This window comes from Hordeum vulgare, chromosome 3H, assembly GCF_904849725.1.
Source record: "Hordeum vulgare subsp. vulgare chromosome 3H, MorexV3_pseudomolecules_assembly, whole genome shotgun sequence".
Taxonomy (NCBI): Eukaryota; Viridiplantae; Streptophyta; class Magnoliopsida; order Poales; family Poaceae; genus Hordeum; species Hordeum vulgare.
This window is the reverse complement of record NC_058520.1, coordinates 455,783,452-455,807,614: the sequence shown is the minus strand read 5'-3', so window position 1 is coordinate 455,807,614 and position 24,163 is coordinate 455,783,452. Positions and strand designations below refer to the sequence as shown.

Here is a 24,163-nt window from a genome sequence, read left to right as displayed (position 1 = left end):
GTATCTCCAAAGGTGTCTGTTGAGTTAGTATGGATCAAGACTGGGATTTGTCACTCCATGTGACGGAGAGGTATCTCGGGGCCCACTCGGTAATACAAGATCACATATAAGCCTTGCAAGCAATGTGACTCAAGTGTGAGTCATGGGGATCTTGTATTACAGAACGAGTAAAGAGACTTGTCGGGAACGAGATTGAAATAGGTATGCGGATACCGACGATCGAATCTCGGGCAAGTAACATACCGAAGGACAAAGGGAATAACATACGGGATTATATGAATCCTTGACACTGAGGTTCAACCAATAAGATCTTCAGAGAATATGTAGGATCCAATATGGGCATCCAGGTCCCTCTATTTGATATTGATAGAGGAATACCTCGGGGCATGTCTACATAGTTCTCGAACCTGCAGGGTCTGCACACTTAAGGTTCGGCGATGTTTTAGTATAGTTGAGTTATATGTGTGGTTACCGAATATTGTTCGGAGTGTCGGATGAGATCAGGACGTCACGAGGGTTTCCGGAATGGTCCGAAAACGAAGATTGATATATAGGATTGCTTCATTTGGTTACCGAAAGGTTTTCAGGCATTGCCGAGATTGTACCGGGAGTGACGAATGGGTTCCGGAAGTTCACCGAGAGGGGGGCAACCCACCCGGGGGAAGCCCAATGGCCTTAGGGGTGGCGCATCAGCCCTTAGCGGGCAGGTGGGACAGCCCACGAGGGCATTGGCGCCATAAGAAGAAAACCAAAGAAAAAAAAGGGGAGGTGGAAAGGAAGAGAAGGACTCCACTTTCCAATCCTATTTTGAGTAGGATTGGAGTAGGAATCCTACTCTCCTCCTGGTCGGCGCCCCCTTGGGGACTTGGTCCTCAAGGCAAGCCTCCTCCCCTCCCTCCTATATATAGTGGTGATTTAGGGCTGACTTGAGACAACTTTGCCACGTGCAACTCAAACCTACACCTTGTAGTTCTTCCTCTAGATTAGATTTTTGCGGAGCTCGGGCGGAGCCCTGCAGGAATAGATCATCACCAACACCGGCGCGCCATCACGCTGCCGGAGAACTCATCTACTTCTCCGTCTTTCTTGCTGGATCAAGAAGGCCGAGATCATCGTCGAGCTGTATGTGTGCTGAACGCGGAGGTGTCGTCCGTTCGGCACTAGATCGGAATGGATCGTGGGACGGTTCGTGGGGCGGATCGAGGGACGTGAAGACGTTCCACTACATAAACCGCGTTTCTTAACGCTTCGTGCTGTGTGATCTACAAGGGTACATAGATCCAAATCTCCTCTCTTAGATGGACATCACCATGATAGGTCTTCGTGTGCGTAGGAATTTTTTTGTTTCCCATGCAACGTTCCCCAACACTCAAGCACGGCACAATACTTGTTGCACTCTTGTTGAATGAACCCCCGTCTCTTTTGAATTGAGTTGATGTTGTGAGTACTCGCAAATTCATAGGGGGCAAACTTCCTTCGCCCATGGAAGGTATTGTGAACCCTTGACAAAAATATGGATCCTTTTTGCTTGGCACCTCTTATTGGATCTTCCCCTATCTCAATCCAACTCTCGCAAATCAATTTTTCCTCCAATTGAATGTGTGATCCCGTGTAAATGCTTTGCCTCCTCTTTTGTGCCTTAGCCCTTTGGATGAGCTCATCAATAAACACCAATGGCTTATGTGAAATGTCGAGCTCGTCCTCCTCATCTTCATAATACAAGTCATCATCTTCGTGCCATGAGTTGCCATGGTCATCCTCCTCTTCATTATGGCCGACGAATTCAGTGTCGGCATAGTGTTCGTGGCCGTCCTAGCTCTGGGTCTCGTCAGGATCGAAAACCTGCCCTTGGCTGTCGAGGTGGAAGGCCTCGTTACAGCCCTCGAAGATGATGCTCTTCATGAACGCTAAGCAATCAAGGTCATCGACTGTGGGCGTTGCTTGTGCTATTTCGTCAAACAACTTGCGGGTGCCGGCCATGCTTGCCATCGGAAACAACTAGGATTGCTTCCTTTGCGTCCAATCGAACATGTATCCAGCGCCACTATACCATGGCATCACGTTCAGGTCGATGACACCCACGGGTGTGGCCGCAGCGACCACGCTGCACTCCAGCGACATGGAGAACCATGTCTGTCCGTGGCCGTAAGGCGGTGGACTGGGCGTGGTGGACGAGCTTGGGGACCTATACTAAGGAGGACGAGCTACCGACGATCTCGTGCTCGCGGCGGCCATGGCAGCGACCGAGAGGATGGCCGGTAGGTCGTGCCAACCCTAGCATGAGTAGGGTGTGCGCTTGGAGATGATGGATTCCTTCTCATCGATGTCGGCAAGATGTTGTGCTTCACGTCATGCGACAACCTCGATGGTGTAGTTCGCAACCGCCTTCATCTGCGTCGCCTTTGTCCGTCTGCCCCTCCTCTTTGCCAATTCGGCATCGAGTTTGGACATCTGTGTCGGCGTGAGCTCGGACAGAGGCTTCCTGGGACCCTTGGGACCTTTCTTCTTTGCCACAGGGCGTGCGGTCGGGACCGCATCGCCGGGGTTCGTCACATCACCATCCATGAAGGAGGGAGGAGAGGGGCGCGGGGGAGGGTTTGGGCGAACTAGAGGGAAAGTTGGAGCGGTGTGTCCCGGATGGGCGGACCAGGGGAGAACAAGAGTGCACATATCGCACGTCCGCATGTTGTCCGTTTCGCCGCAAATGCGACCCGAACTTGGATCGGGAATGGGCTGAAATCGGACCGAAACTGGACATTCATGTGTTTGCTCTCGCGCATTGGACTGCAGTTTATGTCCGTTTACCCCGAAACGGACATGAGCATATGTTTTGGGGTCATGGATTGGAGTTGTCCGTTTTCGGTCAGCTTTCGACCCATTCGTGACCCAGGCGGAACGCACAACACGCGGATGGGCGGGACGCGTGCTCTTGTCCTCTCCTGGCTCGCCAGTCGATGACACAACCACCCCTTTTTCTGTTCCCCCCAACTCCGGTCGCACACCCCGCCCCTCCCCCTTCTCGTCCCTAGCCGCATCCACTGCCATTTATCTCGGTCGTCAAGCTGCTCAGCACGAATGCGTGCCCCGCCATGTTTTCTCCACACCACGACCTTCCCAACCCCCGCACCTGCCTCAACGCAACCGGCGGCTGGATTTGTAGCGGATCTCGCCGGATTAGAGCGCGGCAGGCCATTGGAGGTCGCGGCGTGCCATGGACTGGCCGGGTGCAAGCCCGCACAGCCCCGGCAAAGTCCCCAGGCCGCATGCAGGTACTCACTCCGCCTCTAGCCGCTCGGATCTACCCCGTTACCGATTTGCCGGTAAATACACCAACGACCGTCGTCCGGGCTCGGTCCTGGCCCAAATGCTCGTCGGCGCACCGGTGCCGCTCATAAAGTGCGACAACTGTCTAGTGAAGGTCCCGCTTCGCGTGTCTAACACGCTGAACATCCCGGATGTGTGTTCGTCAAGTGCAAAAATGATGGGGGTATGTGCTAGTTTAGCTTCAGTTGAGCTTTGGATTCGGCTTGTTTTGCTTACATTTTTTTATTGTGTAGGATGGGTGTAACTTTTGTTTTTAGGAGGAAGAATACATCGATCTGCCGATAGTGCGCAATTTAGTAGATGTTCGTGCACTTCTTACTAGTCTACATGATAGAGATAAGACTAGACGTGAAGAAGCAACGTTTAATTCTTTAGACTCGAAGAAGAAAGAAGTTTGCGAAATCAAGACTCCGCAAATCAATAACAAATGCATCGAGAAAGCATTAACCCAACTTACAGGTGAAGTTATGAAAGTTGAATATATTTTAAAATATATTTTTATAGTTCTTGTTTTTCTTTCTTGCTATTCTAGACAAGATTTGGTGAATGTATTCCAATGTTCAAAAAAAACTTTGATGAAAATAATAATAAAAATATTATGCGGACGAGATGTGGACGAAGATGCGACCGCGCCTTGGAAGTTCGACCGGTGCAAACATAGATCCGGGCGGCATGACCCTATTTCCATCCTAAACGGACGAAATCCAAATAAAATGGACATCCGTTTAAAATCGTGTGTTAAAATTATCCTCACGTGGGGTTCGGACAACACAGACAGCTATCCGTTCGTCCGTCCGAAAGCAAAGCATAGCTGATAGCAATACCATCTACCATGACGACCAAAACAAAACCGAAAGTTGCTCCCGACACGTCGACACGCCACTCCTCGCACTCGCAGGGACGGACAGGCCGAAAGAACCAGCTGGCTCCTCTTTCAGCCGCACTGTCTCTTCCTAAACTAGTTGCCGTTCCGTCGAAACCTCCGCCTGGTCATCTCATCGGTCGCCTCCCACCCGCGCAGGGAAAGGAAAAAAAAAAAGGGGGTCTCTCCTGCACGCGCCCGTACTTCACAGGTCACGTGGCCCGTTGGCAACAAGGCCCACCTGTCATTCGCTTTCCACCAACAGGCCCGTACTCAACGGCCCCACACACCCACAGCTTTCGAAAATCACTTCCTCCGCGCTGTTGCCAGTCAGTGGCACGCACGCCTCCCAATCTCCCTCCCACCCTCTCTCTCTCCCCCGTCCGTTCAAATCCCACCCCCGAAATTGCCACTTAATTAACGCCCACAGGCACCGGCGCGCCTTGCTTAATTCTACTAAATAACTTGCTAATCAAGCTATACTATTTATTCTCTCATTTTTCCAACGCTTGTTAATCAAGTCGAAAATCGAATTAAGTGCAGGAAACCGGTGCCCCTCCTAATCCGTTGCCCCCCGCCTCTCTCTCTCTCTCCGCCGTTCCCAACGCCATTTTTTCCCCTCTCGATTTCGTTGTTTATTCCTCCTCTGCGCTGCCATCGTTCTCCCCTCTTCTCCCTTCCCGTATGCGGATCCGTTTCCTCGCGCCCGTCGCCGTTCGCCGCCACCACCGCGCCTGATAGGCGGACATGGGGGCACGGGGAGGGAGAGGGGATGGAGGGGGAGGGGAGGAGGCCACGGACTTCGAGGTCGGCATCGTCGTGCCCAAGCTCTCGCGCGCCGCGGCCGCCGAGGCGGGAGACGACTGCGTGGCGCGCCTCGTGCGCGACCTCGAGGGCGCCGGCCTGCTCGTCGAGCGCGTCCGCGGCGTCCTCGCCGAGTTCATCAAGGTCAGTGCGGGGCTGCCTTTTTCCCTTTTTGAATTCGGTTTGCCATGGTGCCCTAATTCCAACTAATGAGGCGATTTCCGAGAGAAAACCCAGAGATTAAAGTGCTCCCGTTACCAACTCCTCAAATTGATTTATAGTGGCCGTGGTTTGCTTTTCCAATTTAGCTGTCTGCGCCCATGGGGATTCTGGGCAGAGCCGCTGCTGAGATGCAGATGAAGAAGCTTACCTACATCGGTAACTCAACTAATGCGCTAACTATTTGAGATGCGGGCATCAGTTGGGTCGGCAATGTGCTCATGTGCTGATTGTTAATCTTCCTTCAGGAATGGAGCTTCAGTTCGAATGGGAACAGGTGGCAGCATTCGTCAGGCAGCCTGATGGTTCCCTCTTTAGCTGGCGAGAGCGGTTTACCTGTTTCCGCTACTTGATATACGGCATTGTGAGTACAACCTCTTGTATAGCTGATGTCGTTCCTCGTTATGTCAGATTTTAGTTGCACGCCCTCCGTTTCTTTTCACTCCGCATATTAGGTTTCTCTTAAGCCTAAAAATTGACCAAATATATATTAAAAATTATCAACATCCATAATTATGAATACAATATGAAAATATACTCCATGATCGATATGATGATATTTGATTTGGTATTGTGAATGTTGATGTTTTTTTTCTTCTACACACTTGGTGAAACTTCCAAAGACTTTAAGACAAACCTAATATGCGGAGTAAAAAGGAAATGGAGGGAGTGCACTTTAAGTACGAGGAACCACATTCATTTTTAATTATATATATACATCTTACATATGGATGCATTCTAGTATACTTTTGTTTCTGTGACCTGATTCTTTGGATAGCAGTGCTTTGTTGAACTACAAACGAAACTTTTTTTTCTTAATAATGAAATTTCCTTGTTCATAGCATTGTGTGCCCAGATTTAAAGCAAAATAATCTGTTTCTATTGTCTGGTTTCTGCATTTGATATTTGTCTCTTCTGAATGATATGGCAACCAATGCATAGTTCATCCGAAGACCTCAGCTGGACAACAATATATGCACATTTGAGATATGAGCTATAGAAAGTAGGATTGTCCACTTAAATTTTCATTTGTTTGATATGATGTGTGGATACTAAAGCATACTCCCAATCTGAATAGCATTTTGGTTTTTGTGATATGGAATCTCAGATTTCCTTGTGTGATAGGGTGTTGTTATTGAACCATGCAGGTGAACAAGACCAACTCTGAAATATCTCTCAAATTTGATGATAAAGAGTTCTACTGGAAACAAAACGAGTCACTATTGCGCAGGCTCGAAGATGAAGGAGTTGTAAAGCTAGTCTTCCCTTTGCATGGTACATAAATTAACCTAAGATAATACAAATATTTGTAAAATTCGTAGCATTAGCTAACACTACTTTGCCTGTAGAGGAAGTTAAAAGGAAACAGCTCCTGAGAAATTGGGCACTTAACTGGCGTGACTTCACATGGCAACCTATTGATGAAGTTTACTCCTATTTTGGAACCAAGGTAGAACAGCATGACAGGACGTTGCTGCTACTGTATCTTGTTTCTGGACCATTTATCTAACGCAAGTCAATAAATGAATTACTTTTGAGACCGTAAACCCCCCACTTTTGAACTGCAGATTGCAACATATTTTGCTTTCCTAGGAATGTATACGCGTTGGCTATTCTTTCCAGCCGTATCTGGACTGGCCACTCAGCTTATAGATTTTGGGTATGCATTTTACCGTGATTCCTTTTCAAAACTTGGTACAAATATAACTAATACAGTCAGCTAAGTAATAAGTATTCCCCTCTGCTCTTTGAACTCAGGTCATTGCAGTGGCTGGTTCTTCCTGCTTTCTTTATCTTCGTAATTTCTTGGGCTGTCTTCTTTTTGCAATTTTGGAAAAGGAAGAATTCAGCACTTCTTGCTAGGTACCATCCAATTCCAGGATATGCAGTTGTTAGTCAAGCTCGTGTTGATCAAGTTCCTGACCACAACCTTTCTTTCTTCCATATGTCGCCTGAAAGCAGATGGGGCATTAATTATTCATTTGCTGAATACAAAGCTTCGGCCAACGAACTGGAACCAATAAGGCATTATCTTTCTGTTGAGCGTGTGGAGGAAAAGAAATTTGATGATGAGCCTGCTGAGAAAAGGAGATTGCAAAGAAATGAGTGGTCCGGTGTCCTTCTAAGAATTAGGAACAATGCGATTATTGTTCTGGGTATTATTTGTCTTCAGCTGCCATTTGAGTTGGCCTATGCTCATTTGTATGAAAAAACTGAAACTGAGGCACTGAGGTAAGAATGACACCGTGATCTATGTAGTTCATTTATCATCAAATTGTGCTAATGACTTGCTAGCTAGTTTTTCTCATGAGTAGCGGTTACTCTATTGACTATGCCAATTTGATCTGCTTTATTTTTTCAATTTTTAGGTATGTGTTGACTGCACTATATCTTGTTGCAATTCAGTATTATACAAGGATAGGTGGAAAGGTGTCTGTCATTCTAATAAAGTATGAAAACAACCAAGGAGAACAGTCCAGTGCTGACAGTTTGATTTATAAGGTAAACACTATGACACAACGAAGCTGGTTCATGCTTTAAGTTAAGCTTCTTACTCCTTTTGCATGTGCAGGTTTTCGGTCTATACTTCATGCAATCATATATTGGGTTGTTTTACCATGCTTCCCTTTATCGTGACATTTTGAGACTCCGACAAGTCCTTATTCAGCGTCTAGTCGTGTCTCAGGTATTTGCACTCTGCAATGCAAGTTCACCCTCTGTTCCTAAATGTAAGACGTTTTGGCAGTTCGATTTAAACTGCGAAAATGTTTTATATTTAGAAACAGAGGTTTCATTATCAGGTATGATGATGATGTACACTATGATGATATATATAAATTTCTAGGTGTTGGAAAATCTGATTGAGAATTCTATTCCTTATCTCAAATACAGCTACAAAAAGTACAGTGCTGTTCGGTAAGTTTTGCCTGTGTATTCTTTGTCCTGCACTCCTGCTATTCTTATTTCCAGGCCAATAGAAGAATGTAAGAAACCCCTATCATTTTGTAGCAAGAAAAGACAAGAGAGAGAATCACCATCAGGGAAGTCAGTTCGATTATCAACAAGAGTGGAGAAAGAATATTTAAAACTCTCTTATACTGCAAGCATTGGAGCAGAGCTCGAAGATGGTCTGTTTGATGGTAATAACAATAAGTAGTCGCCGTACTCAGTTGCTATGGTAGTTTGCATATTATTTGGTTTATATGTAGTCTGTGTCACTTTTGCTGATCTAAAAATGGCATTTTGTATTCTTCAAAGACAATGCCATTTGTTCTTATGGTGTTGAATCTGTTGCAGATTTTCTTGAACTAGCTCTTCAGTTTGGGATGATCATGATGTTTGCTTGCGCCTTTCCATTGATATTCTGCTTTGCTGCTCTGGTATGTGGTTATGACGACAGTTTACAGTCATATACTCATGCTTGATATGCTTAGTTGCACATGTTATAGTTCTTAAGAAATCATCTTCATGACAGAACAATGTAACTGAAATAAGAGTGGATGCATTGAAGTTGTTAGTCATGTTGAAAAGACCTGTTCCCCGTGCCGCAGCCACAATTGGAGCGTGGTTGAACATATTCCAGGTTCATTATTGTTTTGCACTACTGCTAATGGCACATGCACGTCTCGATGTTCATTGCAATATTACTCTTTTCAGTTCCTGATCGTAATGGCAATCTGCACCAACTGCTTGCTTCTTGTTTGTCTATACGACGAGGAGGGTAAATGGCGGATTGAGCCAGGACTCGCGGCAATCCTTATAATGGAGCATGCTCTCCTCTTAGTCAAGTTTGGCTTCTCGCACTTTGTCCCTGAGGTGATTTTCTTCACCGTTATGATTTGTGTATATGTGGTGGTATCTGTGCCAATGCCTTTGTTTGCGGCACGAATTTATCTTAGTTACTGAATGTGGGCCTTTTCTCCTCTCTTTCTTGTTCAACAATTAGGAGCCTGCATGGGTGAGAGCAAATCGAGTGCGGTATGTAGCTCAGGCACAGACTGTCTGCTCTCAGCAACTATTGAGGAGCATTTCAAAACTGGATACGAAATGGGAGTGATTTATGATAGAGCAGAGATTTGTCAATCTCGTGTAGGTAGTGTAGAAATTTTAGTGCTCTAGTTACTGACGTCCTGGTGTTGATTGGTAAAAATGTATATACTGCTACATTATGTATAGGAGATTGGGTGGGGGCAAATTGCCCATCATTTTGAGGGTTTGACGGGTGGTTTCCTTGCAAGCGAGATACCTATGTGGTGCGAGTATTATTTTGAGCACCACGGTTCACAACAGTGCAAAACAGTGCAAAGTTTGCCCGCCAATTTGCTGAGAGAAAAAAAAAAACGTGCTTGCTGCTGTTTATTGTTATTCACAGGTATCGTATTTGCTGCCCAGCTTCTATTCCAGGAGTATTTGTTAGGAATGGGAGAGACTTAGATCAGAGTGACATACAACGAACTAATAAATGAGTGAATTAACGAAATCTTCAGCGGCATCTTGTTGGCCGTCGCTTGTAGATGGATCTTGTTGGCCATCGCTTGTGGGTGGTTGCCGGTCATATCAGTGTCGCTCCTGGATTGATGATGGCTGTGAAGCATCATCAGCTGTCCAGCCCAGCCAAATCATCTTTCGCCGTCCGCGCTCCGACGAGCCGTCGCCCTTCTCAGGCCAGGCGCCGAGCTTGTCAGGCTCTGTGTCCGCGAGCACGCCGCCGGCAAGGCCGGACAAGATGCGGTCGAACCGCGCGCTGCTGCTGCTGAACGACGGCTTCACCTACTGACATGGTATGCCTCGGGTGTCTTGGTTTTTTCGTTCAAATTGTGGATAGGTGGGAGTTGGGTTTTATACCGGTACGGGCAAAGATGCGGGTGTCCCGCACGGCTTGTGAAGAGTGGGTTTGGCTCCATGGTTCCTTCCAAGATGCCAAGGTTTCGCGTCCAAGGAATCTACTTTTCTGCTGTGCAGATCGAGTTCGCAATCGCACGTGCACGCGATATGACCGAGATTTTTGACTGCTAAATCGTTCCGTGGCGTTAAATTTCCTGGGATGCTCACGGAATAATTGAACCAAATGATTCAAAGTTTGAAAGAAGAAACCGTGTAGCACAGTCGATATATAGAAGACAAAGGTTGTACAAATTCAAGTTGCATGCTAGTAACCAAACACACATATACCCTTCTATAAGTTCAGAAAAACAAGCATCGGCATCACTCCAAGCAGCTCAAGAATAAAGATCAATGTGGAAAGCCAAAAGTGGTGGAAATGATTAAGAGGCTTCGCAACAGTCATGGGTACAGATATAGAACCTAGTGAGAATACTTGTGCCGGTATACAAGCACACCATTCATCATATTCAACCTCCATACTCTTAGAACAAATCTAAAAAGTCGGAAACATAAACCAACGCATCCACAAAATAAGCTCACTAGCCCCTCAGTGCTTACTGCCTGTTCTTCTTCTTGACACCAGACTTGGCAACCTGGAGGCTGCGGTAAACTGCGCTCAGTCTTGCAAGAGCAGGCTTGGTCAAGTCAGGCCTGTAGTAGTTGTCACTGACCTGGAAAGCAAGAGGAATTATCATTAGATCAAAAATACAAATGAAGGCGACATGGTTTAACAGAGAAACATCTCAGGCAGCATTTCTTCACCGTATGTTATTTTCCAACTAGTAATATAGAAAACCAAGAACAAACATGTAGGAGCACAATTTACAAGACAGGCATATAGCAGGCATACTGGTTCAACATTTAAATCTTTACCGAATAAGTTTTTTTCACATCAAGGATCAAACTGTTGTAGGTGAAACTTCACTCACGAGATACAAACACACAAAGTTACAAATCACAAGTAAATATGTATTCTTAGAATTTTAGTGCCAGCTTATGGAGTACAGTATGGTTTCACAGTTGATTATAAGCATTTACACCTGCAGCACAGTCCCTACAGAAAATTATAGATCAGACTGTACAAACTCAGGAGTCTAGCATAACAGTTATATTTCACCTACAACCTAAACATTTCCAATACCAATTGTCATTTAGGATACTTATAATCTAGAACATCCAGCATCACAACTCAACATAAAAGAGCAATAAGGCTGTTCTAATGCTAATACCTGGTTCTTGACAGCCTTGGCCATCTTGCGGAACTCCTTGCGCATGACAGTCTTGTGGGTGAAGGCCGCAGGCTTGTTCTGCTTCTTTGACTTGGTTGTGGAGAGGACCACAGTCATCTCCTTCTCAGCAGCAGGCTGCACCGTCACAGTCTTCTTGTTTGCCAGGCCTGAAAAATCACACCAGCCACCAAACCTATCTGTCAGTGAACGAAGAGACGCCCATAGCATCTGAAATTCAACCAATCAGGCGAGGGCAACAGCTACTGACCAGAGTACTTGTAGGAGTGGACATTGTAGAGGTTGTTGGGCTCCTTGCTGAACTGAACCTTGGCGTTGCTGTTGCCGAACTGCTTGATCAGGAAGCAGTTGTTCTTCCTGACCAGCTCCCAGACCAGAGAATCCGAAACCGTCGCCATTTATCCTCACCTAAAAAAATCCCATATCAACCACTGAGTACGAAGCCGAGCAGAAATCTAAGCACTATCGCCATAACAACGACCCCAACAGGCGCCATATTTCTTGCACCTAAGATAATCTATAGTGCTGTAGGACGAGATGCAGTTGAGCAGACGAACATATACCGATCTGAAAAAATAAATCAGCTGACTGCTTTCCAACACATCAACTACGCCGTACAAATGATTCGGACAGTATGGCATATACGATTCAAAAGCGTAGCAAGGAACACTAGAGATTTCACCAATAAACCTAAATCGCTTGCGCCTCAAATCACGAATGGATCGGGACTGCGCGAGCAAATTGAACAATTGGGAGTTGATGGAGAGGCCTCGTAGGCGCGGAGACCGTGGAAAGGAGGGAAGGTTTCTTCTCACCGGTGACTGGAGTGACGCGCCGCCGATCTGCTTCGTCCCGGGGTTCGTGTGTGGCGGCTGCGGTAGCAGGGCGAGTTTTGGGGGCTCGCTTTTATAGTATTGCGGCGCTCGTAAACCCTAGGCCCGGCTGACTGCTTTATGGGCCGGACTGGAGTGGGCTGAGCTGTTCTCCTGGGCTAAAAAAACTTGTCTAAAAAAACTAAAAATCAATTTTAGTTTGTCTTTTTTTCTCATGAGTTTAGGAGCTCGATTGTCAAAGCTCACAATCTAGCAAAGCACACACTCTCTCTAGGGATTTGTTGTCATGCTTGGTTAGGCCAATCCGATGATCTTTTATTAGGCCTTATAAACGTTGTGACAACTTAATAAAAGTTTTACGAGATTGTCTTAAAAAGGTTGATTCTTTATGGACGTCAATAACCATCACATGTGTTGTGATCATAGATTGGGTCATATCACCACATGAATGCATAAGTGATGAAACTAATGATGTCAGTAGGAATGTTTTTTTTTTGACCGGCTACTGTAGGGAAAACCCCCCACAGCCATTTTCCTTTATTCTCATCTATGAAAGCTTTATGTACAAGAGGAGTTTTAGAATGTAAAGGGGGGAAGTAGCAAAGGATTACAAACCTCAAGGAGGCAAAAAGGAAATCCATTTAAGGAGATCATCCCTGAAACTAGCCTTAATTCTATGAGCTAACAGAGAAATGCCATGAATAAATCCAGATCTCCATTTCCTGAACTTTGGCTGCTCCTGGTTGAAGACTTTTGCATTTCTGATAGTCCAGATGTTCCAACAGGCAGTGAAAACCACTTCAGCAAAGAAAGGGTTATGGAAGTCCTTTCTAGCCTCAACAGAAACACTCCACATAGATGAACCCTGCCAAGTGATCTGTAGGTAATTCCAGACCCTGGTGCTGAAAAGGCAGTTGAAGAATAAATGATCTCTGTCTTCCTTGACTCGAGCATGGCATAGAACACAGAGGTTAGAATCAGAGACCTTCTAGTGACGCCTTTCCAGCATGTCTTGAGTGTTCAGCCTGTCCATGATGAGCATCGAGGCAAACATCTTAATCTTCATAGTACAGCAGCTTCTCCAGATCCAGTTGAGTAAAGGGTTGGGTATAATATTGCTATGAACCTGAGCATAGTATCTCTTGGCTGTGTAGACCTTAGCATCCTTTCCCCATACCCATCTGTCAGAGGCCTGATGATCAAGGTCCAGGTCTAGAAGCAAAGATTGAACCGAAATCAGTTCCTGATAAGCTTGAGCAGACAGTGATCAGTAGGAATGTTTTGTTTTTTAGTTTTTAAAATGCTTTATATTTTAAATAAAAAATCTGATTGAAAAAACATTTTCACCATTAAATCTGTCACGACGAGATCTTCGAAACTAGAAACTAGATCTCATATCGATATGTTTCAATGATTTTTTGGTTTAAAAGTTGTCATGTCTATTACACATAAATTGTCATCATGATTACACTAGAGTTACCATGATATATTTCAACTACCTTTTGTTCCACGTTTAAAGTAAATTTTGACATGTTATAATAAGGAATTGAGAAACTAAACTTGGTATGATGAATTCCTAAAATTTGTCATGATCCATGAAATAATTTTGACCTGGTTCATAGGTAAAAATAAATATGTCGTTAATTACTTTAAAAATGCATGGTGAATGGCTCAAATTTGCCATGAACCATAAACTAAAATTGGTATGGTGAATTACTTAAATTTACCATGATACATGCACTAAAATTTGCCATGGTTCATACAAAAAAATGTTCAAAATACTAAAATTGTCATGATCTACAAGCTCAATTTTCCATGATGAATTACTAAAAATTACCATGATCCATGAATTAAAATTATCATGGTTAACTACTAAAAATTTCCATTGTCAATTAATGAAAATTGCCATGAAAAGTAGTTGAAATACAATGATAGCTTTAAATATAGAAGAAAAAACTAGATGAAATGTGTCGTAGCAACTTTATTGTAAACACCATGTCAAGTTTCTTGTGGCTCTCATCAACATCATTTGGGTTGCGACCATGGCTCTCCCACCTCCTCCCACCCACCCCTCCCATCGGCCATGGTGTCGTCTGTCATGTCCCCGAGCCCATCCAATCCTTCGTGACATCTCCTCCTAGATGGCTAATCTCTTCTTCGGGACTTTGCCACTAGACTCAAGGTGGAGAAACAAGTTCGTTCGAAGTTTAGATCTTCGGTTCATTTCACCCCTTCGACGGGAGCGAGGGAATTTTTCTTGATGGCCTCTTTTTCCTCGGCTTCTTTCCCTCACAATAGAAAGATCCACAATCTCATTGGCATAGTCACGACTATGACCTTGTAATGTAGAGATAGTCTCTTCATGAGATTCAGTGAGGTCATTAGCCTCTCCGAGTTGTTCCAAGAGAGCAACAAAATGCTTCTTGGACTTACCCTTGAGTTTTATCATGAATTTACTAAAGGAATTCTCCTCCTCCTCTACCTCTTCCTTTTCATCTCTTCTATCCATGGTAGCGGAAATGGTAGCTTTGATGTTGGTAGTTTGAGCGTTAGGGGTTACCTTGTTGGATGTCTTGGCCATCAGGCACTTGGCAATGCAATTCTCGTTGGGGGCCTTGAAGAGAGACACCTTGCTTGGAGAAAAGGATGCGATGTCCACCGTGGCCATTCCCATTGCCTCACCACTTGTCTCATCGTCATCATCCTCATTAAATAGGTACTCTTCTTGAGCCACCAACAGCTTCTGGGCACCTCCTGGGGGAAGTTGTTCTTGTTTGGAAAAGACTTGGTCTTGTCTTTGCGAATGAGCTTCCCACCGTTGTCTTCCCTCTACTCATAGGGACAATCTGCCACAAAGTGACTCACATTGCCACAATTGTAGCAAGTTCTCATGCGTTGCTTTCCCTTGGACCCACTTGAGTTGTTCTTGGAGAAGTTGGACCTTGAGTTTTTCTTGTTGCCCCAAAACTGCCTTGATGCAAGAGCCGTGTGCTCGTGGTAAGCATACTTGGTGTCTTCAGGACAAGTTTCTTCTTCGTCTTCCTCATCTTCCTCCAAAGCAGCCTTGGCCTTCAAAGAAAGGTTGGGGGAGTCTTTTATTGACCGTTGAACTCGAGTTAGAGCATTGTGAGCGGTCTTGTTCAAAATGTTCATGGCAATAAACTCATCCAACATATCACTTGAGGACAAGGAATGAAAGTCCGGCCTTTGACGGATGACGGAGGACATGGACTTGTTAAAAGGCATGATGGCCTTGAGAAACTTGCGCTTAATACAAGTGTCATCCACATATTTGCTTCCATGATCCTGAAGAGCAACAACAAGAGTTGTAACTCTTCGATATAGCTCACGAGGGTACTCATCCTCGATCATAGCAAATTCATTGGCCTCATCAGGAACCACTTCATAGTTGGACCGTTTAATGCTAGAGCTTCCCTTGTACATGGAGATGATGTGCTCCCAACAATCTTTGGCATGAGTGAAGGGACGCAAGTGAGGAAGGTCTTCAATAGGTACAACTGCTTGAAGAATGAACAAGGTGGAATGATTGAGCTGATTGCCGGCCTCTTCTCTTGGCGCGAGGTTTCTTGGATCATGCGTGTAGCACCCCTACTTAATGATTCTCCAAAGTTGTGTTGAGCTCTGGTTCAAGTGAGACTTGGTACAAAAAACCCAGTTAGCAAAATCATTCTTAACAAGCTTTGGTGGAGGACCTAGATTAATAATATGTGGTGGGTGGACCGGACCTCCATAGACCATGGGAGGAGGAACTAAGGCAAAGGCATTTCCCCCACTCGTTCCTTGAGGTGTTTTATCCTTTTCACTACTAGCATTTTCCTTTTCGGAATTGCCCCCCGTATCCGAAGATGTGGGATTAGCCACCAACAACGGGTCAGTAGGCGGTTTGTAAATATCAAGGAAATCCTTAAGCATGTTTTTGACTTCGATAGACACTGAGGATTTAAATGTGGACATGACCTCATTTAATTCCTCTCAGGTGACCGAGTTTGCAGCAGCTCCCTCGGGCACCTTCCCAACCCGGTCCCCGCCGTCAACCATACTCTTTGGGTGGTGAAACCCTTAATAAAGAGACGAGGCTCTCATACCAATTGAAATAATCAATATGGTTGACTAGAGGGGGGGTGAATAGGCAACTAACAAATTTTAAAGTTTCCTTTAAACAAACTAGTTTTAGCAAAAAATAGGTTCTCTAGATATGCAAGTAAGTGAGCAACCTATATGATGCTAACAATGCTCCCCAAGATGCCACTAAGGCCACCGTATTCTCCTCACGCCCTCACAGAATGAGAGGTGCCGTGATTCCACTAAGTGGTGACCTTGAAGGCGGCGACCGAACCTTTACAAACAAGGTTGGGGCAATCTCCACAACTTAATTGGAGGCTCCCAACAAGACCACGAAGCTTCACCGCAATGGAGTATGGTTTCGAGGTGACCTCTTCCGTCTAGGGTGCTCAAACACCCACGAGTAACAAGATCCGCGAGGGATTAATGGGGGAACAACTTTTCTCTTGGTGGAAGTGTGAGGGAGGGCATTCTCCTCCAAACCCTAGAGAATCAACAAGAGTTGATGGCTAGGGAGGGAGATCAAGAAAGTTTGAGATATTGGACCAACAATGAGGCTCGAGAGGAAAAAGGCGAGGTCTCCTCGGGTAAGAAGACCCCTATTTATAGTGAGGGGGAATCAGGCCGTTACGAGCCCCTTACTGGCCACACTAAGTGGTACTACCGCTCCCCCTGGGCGGTACTTCCGCTCAGCCAGGACGAAGGGAGGTAGGAAGCCAAAGAGAAAAAAATAAGTGGAAGTGGGCGCGGCAGTACCGCTGGAGCAGTATTATCGCTCCCCTTGGGTGGTACTTCCGCTCGGCCAATAAAAAAAGCCCCCCTGCCACCAGAGAGGAAAAACAAGCGGAGGAGGCCCGATTCTGGTGGGCGGCAGTACCGCTGGAGCGATACTACCGCTCACCAAGGCGGTACTACCACTAGAGCGGTACTATGGCTCACCAGGGCGGTACTACCACTTGTGAACTTCCTGGGCACTTTAATCAGGGTAGCTCCTTTGCTCCAGAAAAGGGATCGGGAGAATAATGAGAGATAGTGTTCCACCCAACTTTTCCAAACATGGATCCCCTATTGATAGTACGAGATTATCTATGACTCAAGTCTACCAACCCTAAATCAATAGCTAAGCACTGTCTTCACTTTTACTTACTAAGGGGAATATAACCGTCTTGTGCCACCTGATAATTCTCTGAAAGCATATCGTCATCAACCACCAAAATTACATAGGAGAAATTGTGCTCTTACAAATGGGTATGACGATCCAGAAAGGACCCGATCTGAGTATCGGTACTCAACCAGAGGGAGATAGAATGCAAGGCATCACATTATAAAACATATGAAATATATCGATACTGAAATACCAAAGGAATTTATGATTTCCAGGTTGGCATATCAGATTCAGATGCACCGGTCAAGTACAAGCAAGATGAATTGGACTTACATGGCCAATCAACCAAGGTTGATTTGCCGAGAACCAGCTCCTGTCCAGAAGACGTTTGAGCCGGAAAGATAATTTATGAGGGTCAACTCATGATTGTGTGCATTCACACAAAGGTTGAGTCAGTAAGATCAAGGGAAACTCAGAAAGGATTTTAATGAATGTTGCTAGACATATGGAGTTAACCATAATGCAAGCAGGTGAGAAAGGTCATGAACAATAGGCTACTGAGGATTTTGGAAGATCGAATAGTAATTCGAGGGACTTGTGAAACCCATGACAATTGAGGATGAACAAATCCCCGGTAAGATAATTTGTTGTACCTTGTATAACAAGAGCAACTGGAAAGAAAATATGAACGATATTTGTATGTAGTCATCCATAGGGGTTGACGGGGGAAGGGAAATAGCAAAAGCAATGAGCACAAGTTCGCGAGAGAACATCGGAGAGTATTTTCATAGTCTTCTCATGAATCAAGTCATCATCTGGGATGAGGGGCTCCCAGGGAGGAATTAGTTACGAGAACCTAGAGTTAGAGTTAGTAAAATCTTTAACTCGAAAGAGAAGAGAAATTAGAACCGAGAGTATAGAAAAGGAGTAAAAGATCCTAATACCACCCGATTGAGATGTGAGCCCGTAAGCCAGACAACAATGTTAGTAAAGTTTTTCAAGTACTAGACTCAACTTAGGCCAAGGAGTTGGAAAGGGGGCTACCTACATGGAGTCGGCTCTGATACCAACTTGTGACACCCTCGATTTGATCGTACACTAATCATACACGCAAATGCGTATGACCAAGCTCAAAGACTCGTGGGAAGATATCACAACACAACTCAAGACACAAATAAGAACATACAAGCTTCATATTACAAGCGAGGGGCCTCGAGGGCTAGAATACAGAAACTCGAGAAACACATGAGTGAGCGGAAGCAACAAATATTTGAGTATAGACATAAAACAAGGATAATGCCTTATAGAAGGCTAGCACAAATGATACATCGATCTAACAAGGCGAGGCCTCCTCCCTGAGAACCTCCTAAACTACTCCTAGTCGTCAGCGGCCTCCACGTAGTAGTAGGCACCATCGGGGTAGTAGACGTCGTCGACGGGACACACCATCTCCAGGGCTTCATCATCTGGTTGCAACAACATATCAAGGGGGGAAAGGGGAGCAAAGCAACGATGAGTACTCATCCAATGTACTCGCAAGACTGACATCAGAACTATACTAAATATGCATCAGTATCAAAGGAATGGGGTTACATGTGGAATAACTGCAACAATGCGAGAATAGAGGGAAGGGACTAGTCCTATCGAAGACTAGCATCTTCAGCGTCTTGCAGCAATAGATGAGAGTAGAGCAAGTAACACAATTATATAGTTATATTGTTGCAGCAATATTCATTAAGGTCACGCCGAGAGATTCTTCCTTGACTCCCTGCGATAAAGCAATCCCAAAGCAAACATTCCAGTTAAGTAACAATTGAAGTTGTATAAGATCGGGGCACAACTCCAAGTCGTCCTGTAACCGTGGACACGACTATTCTAATAGTTAATATTCCTCCGTGCAGGCGTGCACCACGGTACCAAACACGATTGATAAACTCTGGAGGGACACACTTTCCTGGGTCATGCCCGGCCTCGGAACATCAACATGTCGCAGCCCTACCTAGGACCAACATAGAGGCCAGCCCGTCGGTCTAAATCTAAGCGTGCAGGGGTCATGGGCCCATCACCCTTTGCGCTCTTGCATGATGTATGGGTGGCTGATGTTAGTCCCGACACCTCTTATGCAAGAACGATGCTTATCTGGACCACTCGGGCATGCGCCGCTCCATTGTTGACGTATGAAGAGCTTCGGCTGATACCACGATGTCGAGAACCCATAATTCATCCCACGTGAAGGTTAGTGCGAAAAGGTCTCCCGACCAACTCAGATCAAATACCCAAATCCCCTTAGCATTTTAATTAACATTGCAGCGACGATCAGCAATCCACGATATGTGGTCCCGTCGCCTCGTCTTGAGAATGTGTGGCAAGGGCCCAGAATGCCCGGCCACGCCCCATCATAGCCATGCGGGAATCCACCCGCAACACACCTTTCATGTACCCAGTAGCAAGGTCAAGTAACTGTGCGGCTGTAACATCAGGGGGATCTGAGGTATCACCCTCGATGGATTCTGAATGATGTAATCATCAAGGTGCCCAGGGAGGAATCACCCTCGATGGACCAGGCTTGATGGGTTGTATGACAGAGTCGTTATCGGAGGTGGTGAAGGAGAAATCACCCTCCGTGAACCAGCGTCGGTCAACTACACTACAGCGCTAATGCTAATGCAACAAAAGACCTTCCAACGGTGCCACAAACACGTGCTGACGGGAGACTGTTCTTGTCTTGATTCTCCTCAGCAACGACACCAGGAATCATTCTGCTACAGCTACGCCTTTAGGGACTTCCTAGGCAAATACGCAAAGGATTTCCCCGCGGCCTTGGGGACTTGCGTTCGTGTTCCCTCGAAGCGGAAAGGGTGATGTAGCGTAGCGGTGGTAAGTATTTCCCTCAGTTTGAGAACCAATGTATCGATCCAGTGAAGGAGTATCACAAGTACGTGCACAAACACAAAAAGCTTGCTCCCAACGCTATGAAGGGGTTGTCAATCCCTTATAGATTGTTCGCCAAGTGAGAACTGAAAGCAACAAAGTAACAAAGCAAAGTAAAAGCAAAAGTGGAAACGATAGGTGTGAATAGACCCCGGGGCCGTAGTGTTTACTAGTGGCTTCTCTCATGAAAGCAAGTAGACGGTGGGTGAACAAATTACTGTCGAGCAATTGATAGAACCGCGCAAAGTCGTGACGTCATCTATGGCAATGATTATATGTATAGGCATCACGTCCAAAACAAGTAGATTGATACTTTCTGCATCTACTACTTTTACTCCACACGTCGACCGCTATCCAGCATGCATCTAGTGTATTAAGTCCGAAAGAACAGAGTAACACCTTAAGCAAGATGACATGATGTAGATGGACAATCTCATATCTACGACAAATCCCACCTTGTTACCCTTGATGGCAACTACACGATGTGTGCCTTGCTGCACCTACTGTCACTGGGAAAGGTCACCACACGGTAAGAACCCAAAACCAAGCACTTCTCCCATTGCAAGAATCATAGATCTAGTTGGCCAAACAAAACCCAAGACTCGGAGAGATTTACAAGGATATCAAATCATGCATATAAGAAATCAGCAAAGACTCAAATATATATCATAGATAATCTGATCACAAATCCATAATTCATCGGATCTCGACAAACACACCGCCAAAGAGGATTACATCGGATAGATCTCCATGAAGATCATGGAGAACTTTGTATTGAAGATCCAAGAGAGAGAAGAAGCCATCTAGCTACTAACTACGGACCCGTAGGTCTGAAGTGAACTACTCATGAGTCATTGGAGGGGCGATCATGTTGATGTAGAAGCCCTCCAACTCCAAAGTCCCCTCCGGCAGGGCACCGGGAAGGGTCTCTAGATGAGATCTTGCGGAAACGTTAGCTTGCGGCGGCGGAAAAGTATTTTAGTAGATCCCTTGATTTTTTCTGCATTTTAGGGAATATATAGGCGAAAGATCTAGGTCAGGGGCGCCAGGGAGGCCCCAAGCCTGCCCACCGTCGCCCCTGGTGGCGGATGGGGGGCTTGTGGGCTCCATGTAGCCCTCCTGGCTTGGCCCACAAGCCCCCTGATCTTCTTCCGTCCAGGAAAAATTTAATTCAGGGATTTTATTCCGTTTGGACTCCGTTCCAAAATCAGATCTGAAAAGAGCCAAAAACACAGAAAAAACAGGAACTGGCACTTGGCACTGAATTAATAAGTTAGTCCCAAAAAATATATAAAAGGTACATAAAACATCCAAAGATGACAAGATAACAGCATGAAACCATCAAAAATTATAGATACGTTTGAGACGTATCAAGCATCCCCAAGCTTAACTCCTGCTCGTCCTCGAGTAGGGAAGTGATAAAGAATGAATTTTTGATGCTTTCATGCTACCTTAGCATAGATGTCCTTTGTAACTCCTCTTATGTGACGTGAATGTTCAGATCCATTAGATTCAAAACAATATTTTGCTATTGACGTGGAAACAATAATAATTCAAGCAAACTAGCAAGGTAATCATGAACTTTCAAAATAACAAGGCCAAAAGAAAGTTATCCCTACAAAAGCATATAGTCTGGCTATGCTCTATCATCATTGCACAACGAATTTAAATCATGCACAACCCCGGTATTGGCCAAGTAATTGTTTCACACCTTTACTTTCTCAAACCTTTTCAACTCTCACGCAATACATGAGCGTGAGCCATGGTTTTAGCACTATAAGTGGTGTGGAGTGTGGTGGAGGTTGCAAGACAAAAAAAGGAGAACATGATCACATTAACTAGGCATATCAATGAGCTGTGGAGATGCTCATCAATAGATATCAATGTGAATGAGTAGTGATTGCCATACAAATGATGCACTAGAGCTAAGAGTATGTGAAAGCTCTTAAAGAAAACTAGTGGGTGTGCATCCAACTTGCTTGCTCACGAAGACCTAAGGCAATTTTGAGGAAGCCTATCATTGGAATATACAAGCCAAGTTATATAATGAAAATTTCCCACTAGCTATATGGTGGTGACAAAACGAGAGACTCTCAATCATGAAGATCATGGTGCTTAATATGCACAAGTATGGAAAAGTGGTAGCATTGTCCCTTCTCTCTTTTTCTCTCATAATTTTTTTGGTGGGCTCTTTGGCCTCTTTTTTTTGGTGGGCATCTTTGGCCTCTTTTATTTCCTCACACGGGACAATGCTTCATCAATGATGATCATCACACTTTCAACTCAAAACTTAGAGCAACGATGACTCTATATGGAATGCCTTCGGTAGTGTACCGTGACAATGATCTAGCATGGCATAGACATTAATGGAAACATCATGCTAGCTATCTTACGATCATGCAATGGCAATGTAGACGTGGTGGCACATCTCATGGTGGTAGTTGCATGGCAATATATCTTGGAATGACTTTGAAAAAGCCATAGTAGGTAGGTATGGTGGCTGTTTTGAGGGAGGCTAATGGTGGGTTTTGTGCACCGGCGAAAGTTGCACGGCACTAAGAAGATAGTGATGGTGGAAGGTGAAAGTGCATCTAAACCATGGACTCAACATTAGTCATGAAGAACTCATATACTTGTTGCAAAAGTTTTATTAGTAATCGAAACAAAGCATTCAACGCATACTCCTAGGGTAGGGTTGGTAGGTATAAACCAACGCGCGATCCCGAGCGCCACGCAAAGGATGACAATCAATAGACTAATCATGCTCAGATTTCATCACATAGCGGTTCACCATACGTGCATGCTACGGGAATCACTAACTTCAACACAAGTATTTCTAGATCCACAACACCTTACTAGCATGACTTCAATATTACCAAAACCACAACTCAAAACTAATTGAGATGAATCAAACTTCTCTAACTATTCAATGCACATGAAGGTGGAAGTTTCCGTATCCCTTTGGATAACTACCCCTTTTGAGACTACTTTCAAAGCATAGATCAACTACCAAGCCACGCACCGCTGTGCTCTAAAAGATATAAGTGAAGCACATAGAGCAACGGTATCTAGCTCAAAAGATATAAGTGAAGCACATGTGAGCTGAATTGTCTACCAAAAGATATAAGTGAAGCTCGACAAAATCACGGTGAGTGCATGTGTCTCTCTCTAGGTGTGCAGCAAGGATGATTGTGACACAACAAAAATAAAAGAATTCGATGATACAAGACGCTCCAAGCAAAAACACATAACATGTGGTGAATAAAAATATAGCCCCAACTACCGTTACCGATGGATTGGAGACGAAAGAGGGGATGTCTTCCCGGGGCAACCCCAAGCTTAGGTTTTTACGGCATCCTTGAATCAACTTGGGGTGCCTTGGGCATCCCCAAGCTTGAGCTCTTCCCACTCTTTATCTCTTTGTCCATAAGAACTTCACCCAAAACTTGAAAACTTCACAACACGAAACTTAAACAGAAACTCGTGATAACATTAGTATGAGAAAGCAAACCACCACTTCCTTAGGTACTGTAGCAAACTTAAATTCTACTTATGCTGATGTTGGGTTACTATATTTTCAATCTTCCATGGCTAATCCCCCCCGATACTATCCATAGTTTCATCAAAATAAGCAACCAACACAACAAAAATAGAATCTGTATATTTCGTATACTTATGGTACTTCGAAAATTCTGAAAAATTACGATAGTCTGAAGAATTTGCATAGCAATCAGCAGAAAAAAAATAAACTCAAAAGCTCTTACATAAAAAAATGAAAATTCTTTTAGTGATCATAAAGTTTCTTCCTTTTCCAGCATGATCAAACGATCATCCCCAAGACTAATCATAACGGTTTTGCTTGGCAAAAACG

At 44.8% G+C, this 24,163-nt stretch overlaps 2 protein-coding genes across 2 annotated transcripts; one reads left to right on the top strand and one right to left on the bottom strand.

The window, feature by feature from the left end:
• The first annotated feature begins 4,807 nt into the window (after positions 1–4,807).
• Positions 4,808–9,414, top strand: LOC123444227 (anoctamin-like protein Os01g0706700). The gene is made up of 16 exons (XM_045120887.1): positions 4,808–5,134; positions 5,299–5,368; positions 5,458–5,573; positions 6,358–6,484; positions 6,559–6,659; positions 6,778–6,869; positions 6,968–7,072; positions 7,172–7,441; positions 7,579–7,711; positions 7,782–7,895; positions 8,055–8,125; positions 8,219–8,349; positions 8,507–8,589; positions 8,685–8,792; positions 8,867–9,025; positions 9,156–9,414. Exons 1-16 carry the CDS (start codon positions 4,934–4,936, stop codon positions 9,264–9,266), a joined length of 1,992 nt encoding a protein of 663 aa, XP_044976822.1. The 5' UTR covers positions 4,808–4,933; the 3' UTR covers positions 9,267–9,414.
• Positions 9,415–10,447: 1,033 nt separating this feature from the next.
• LOC123444228 (60S ribosomal protein L28-1-like) lies at positions 10,448–12,257 on the bottom strand. The gene is made up of 4 exons (XM_045120888.1): positions 12,156–12,257; positions 11,591–11,748; positions 11,323–11,489; positions 10,448–10,764 (listed from the first exon to the last, which is right to left on the bottom strand). The coding sequence occupies exons 2-4, from the start codon at positions 11,736–11,738 to the stop codon at positions 10,648–10,650; spliced, it is 432 nt and encodes a 143-aa protein (XP_044976823.1). The 5' UTR covers positions 11,739–11,748; positions 12,156–12,257; the 3' UTR covers positions 10,448–10,647.
• Between the last annotated feature and the right edge of the window lie 11,906 nt (positions 12,258–24,163).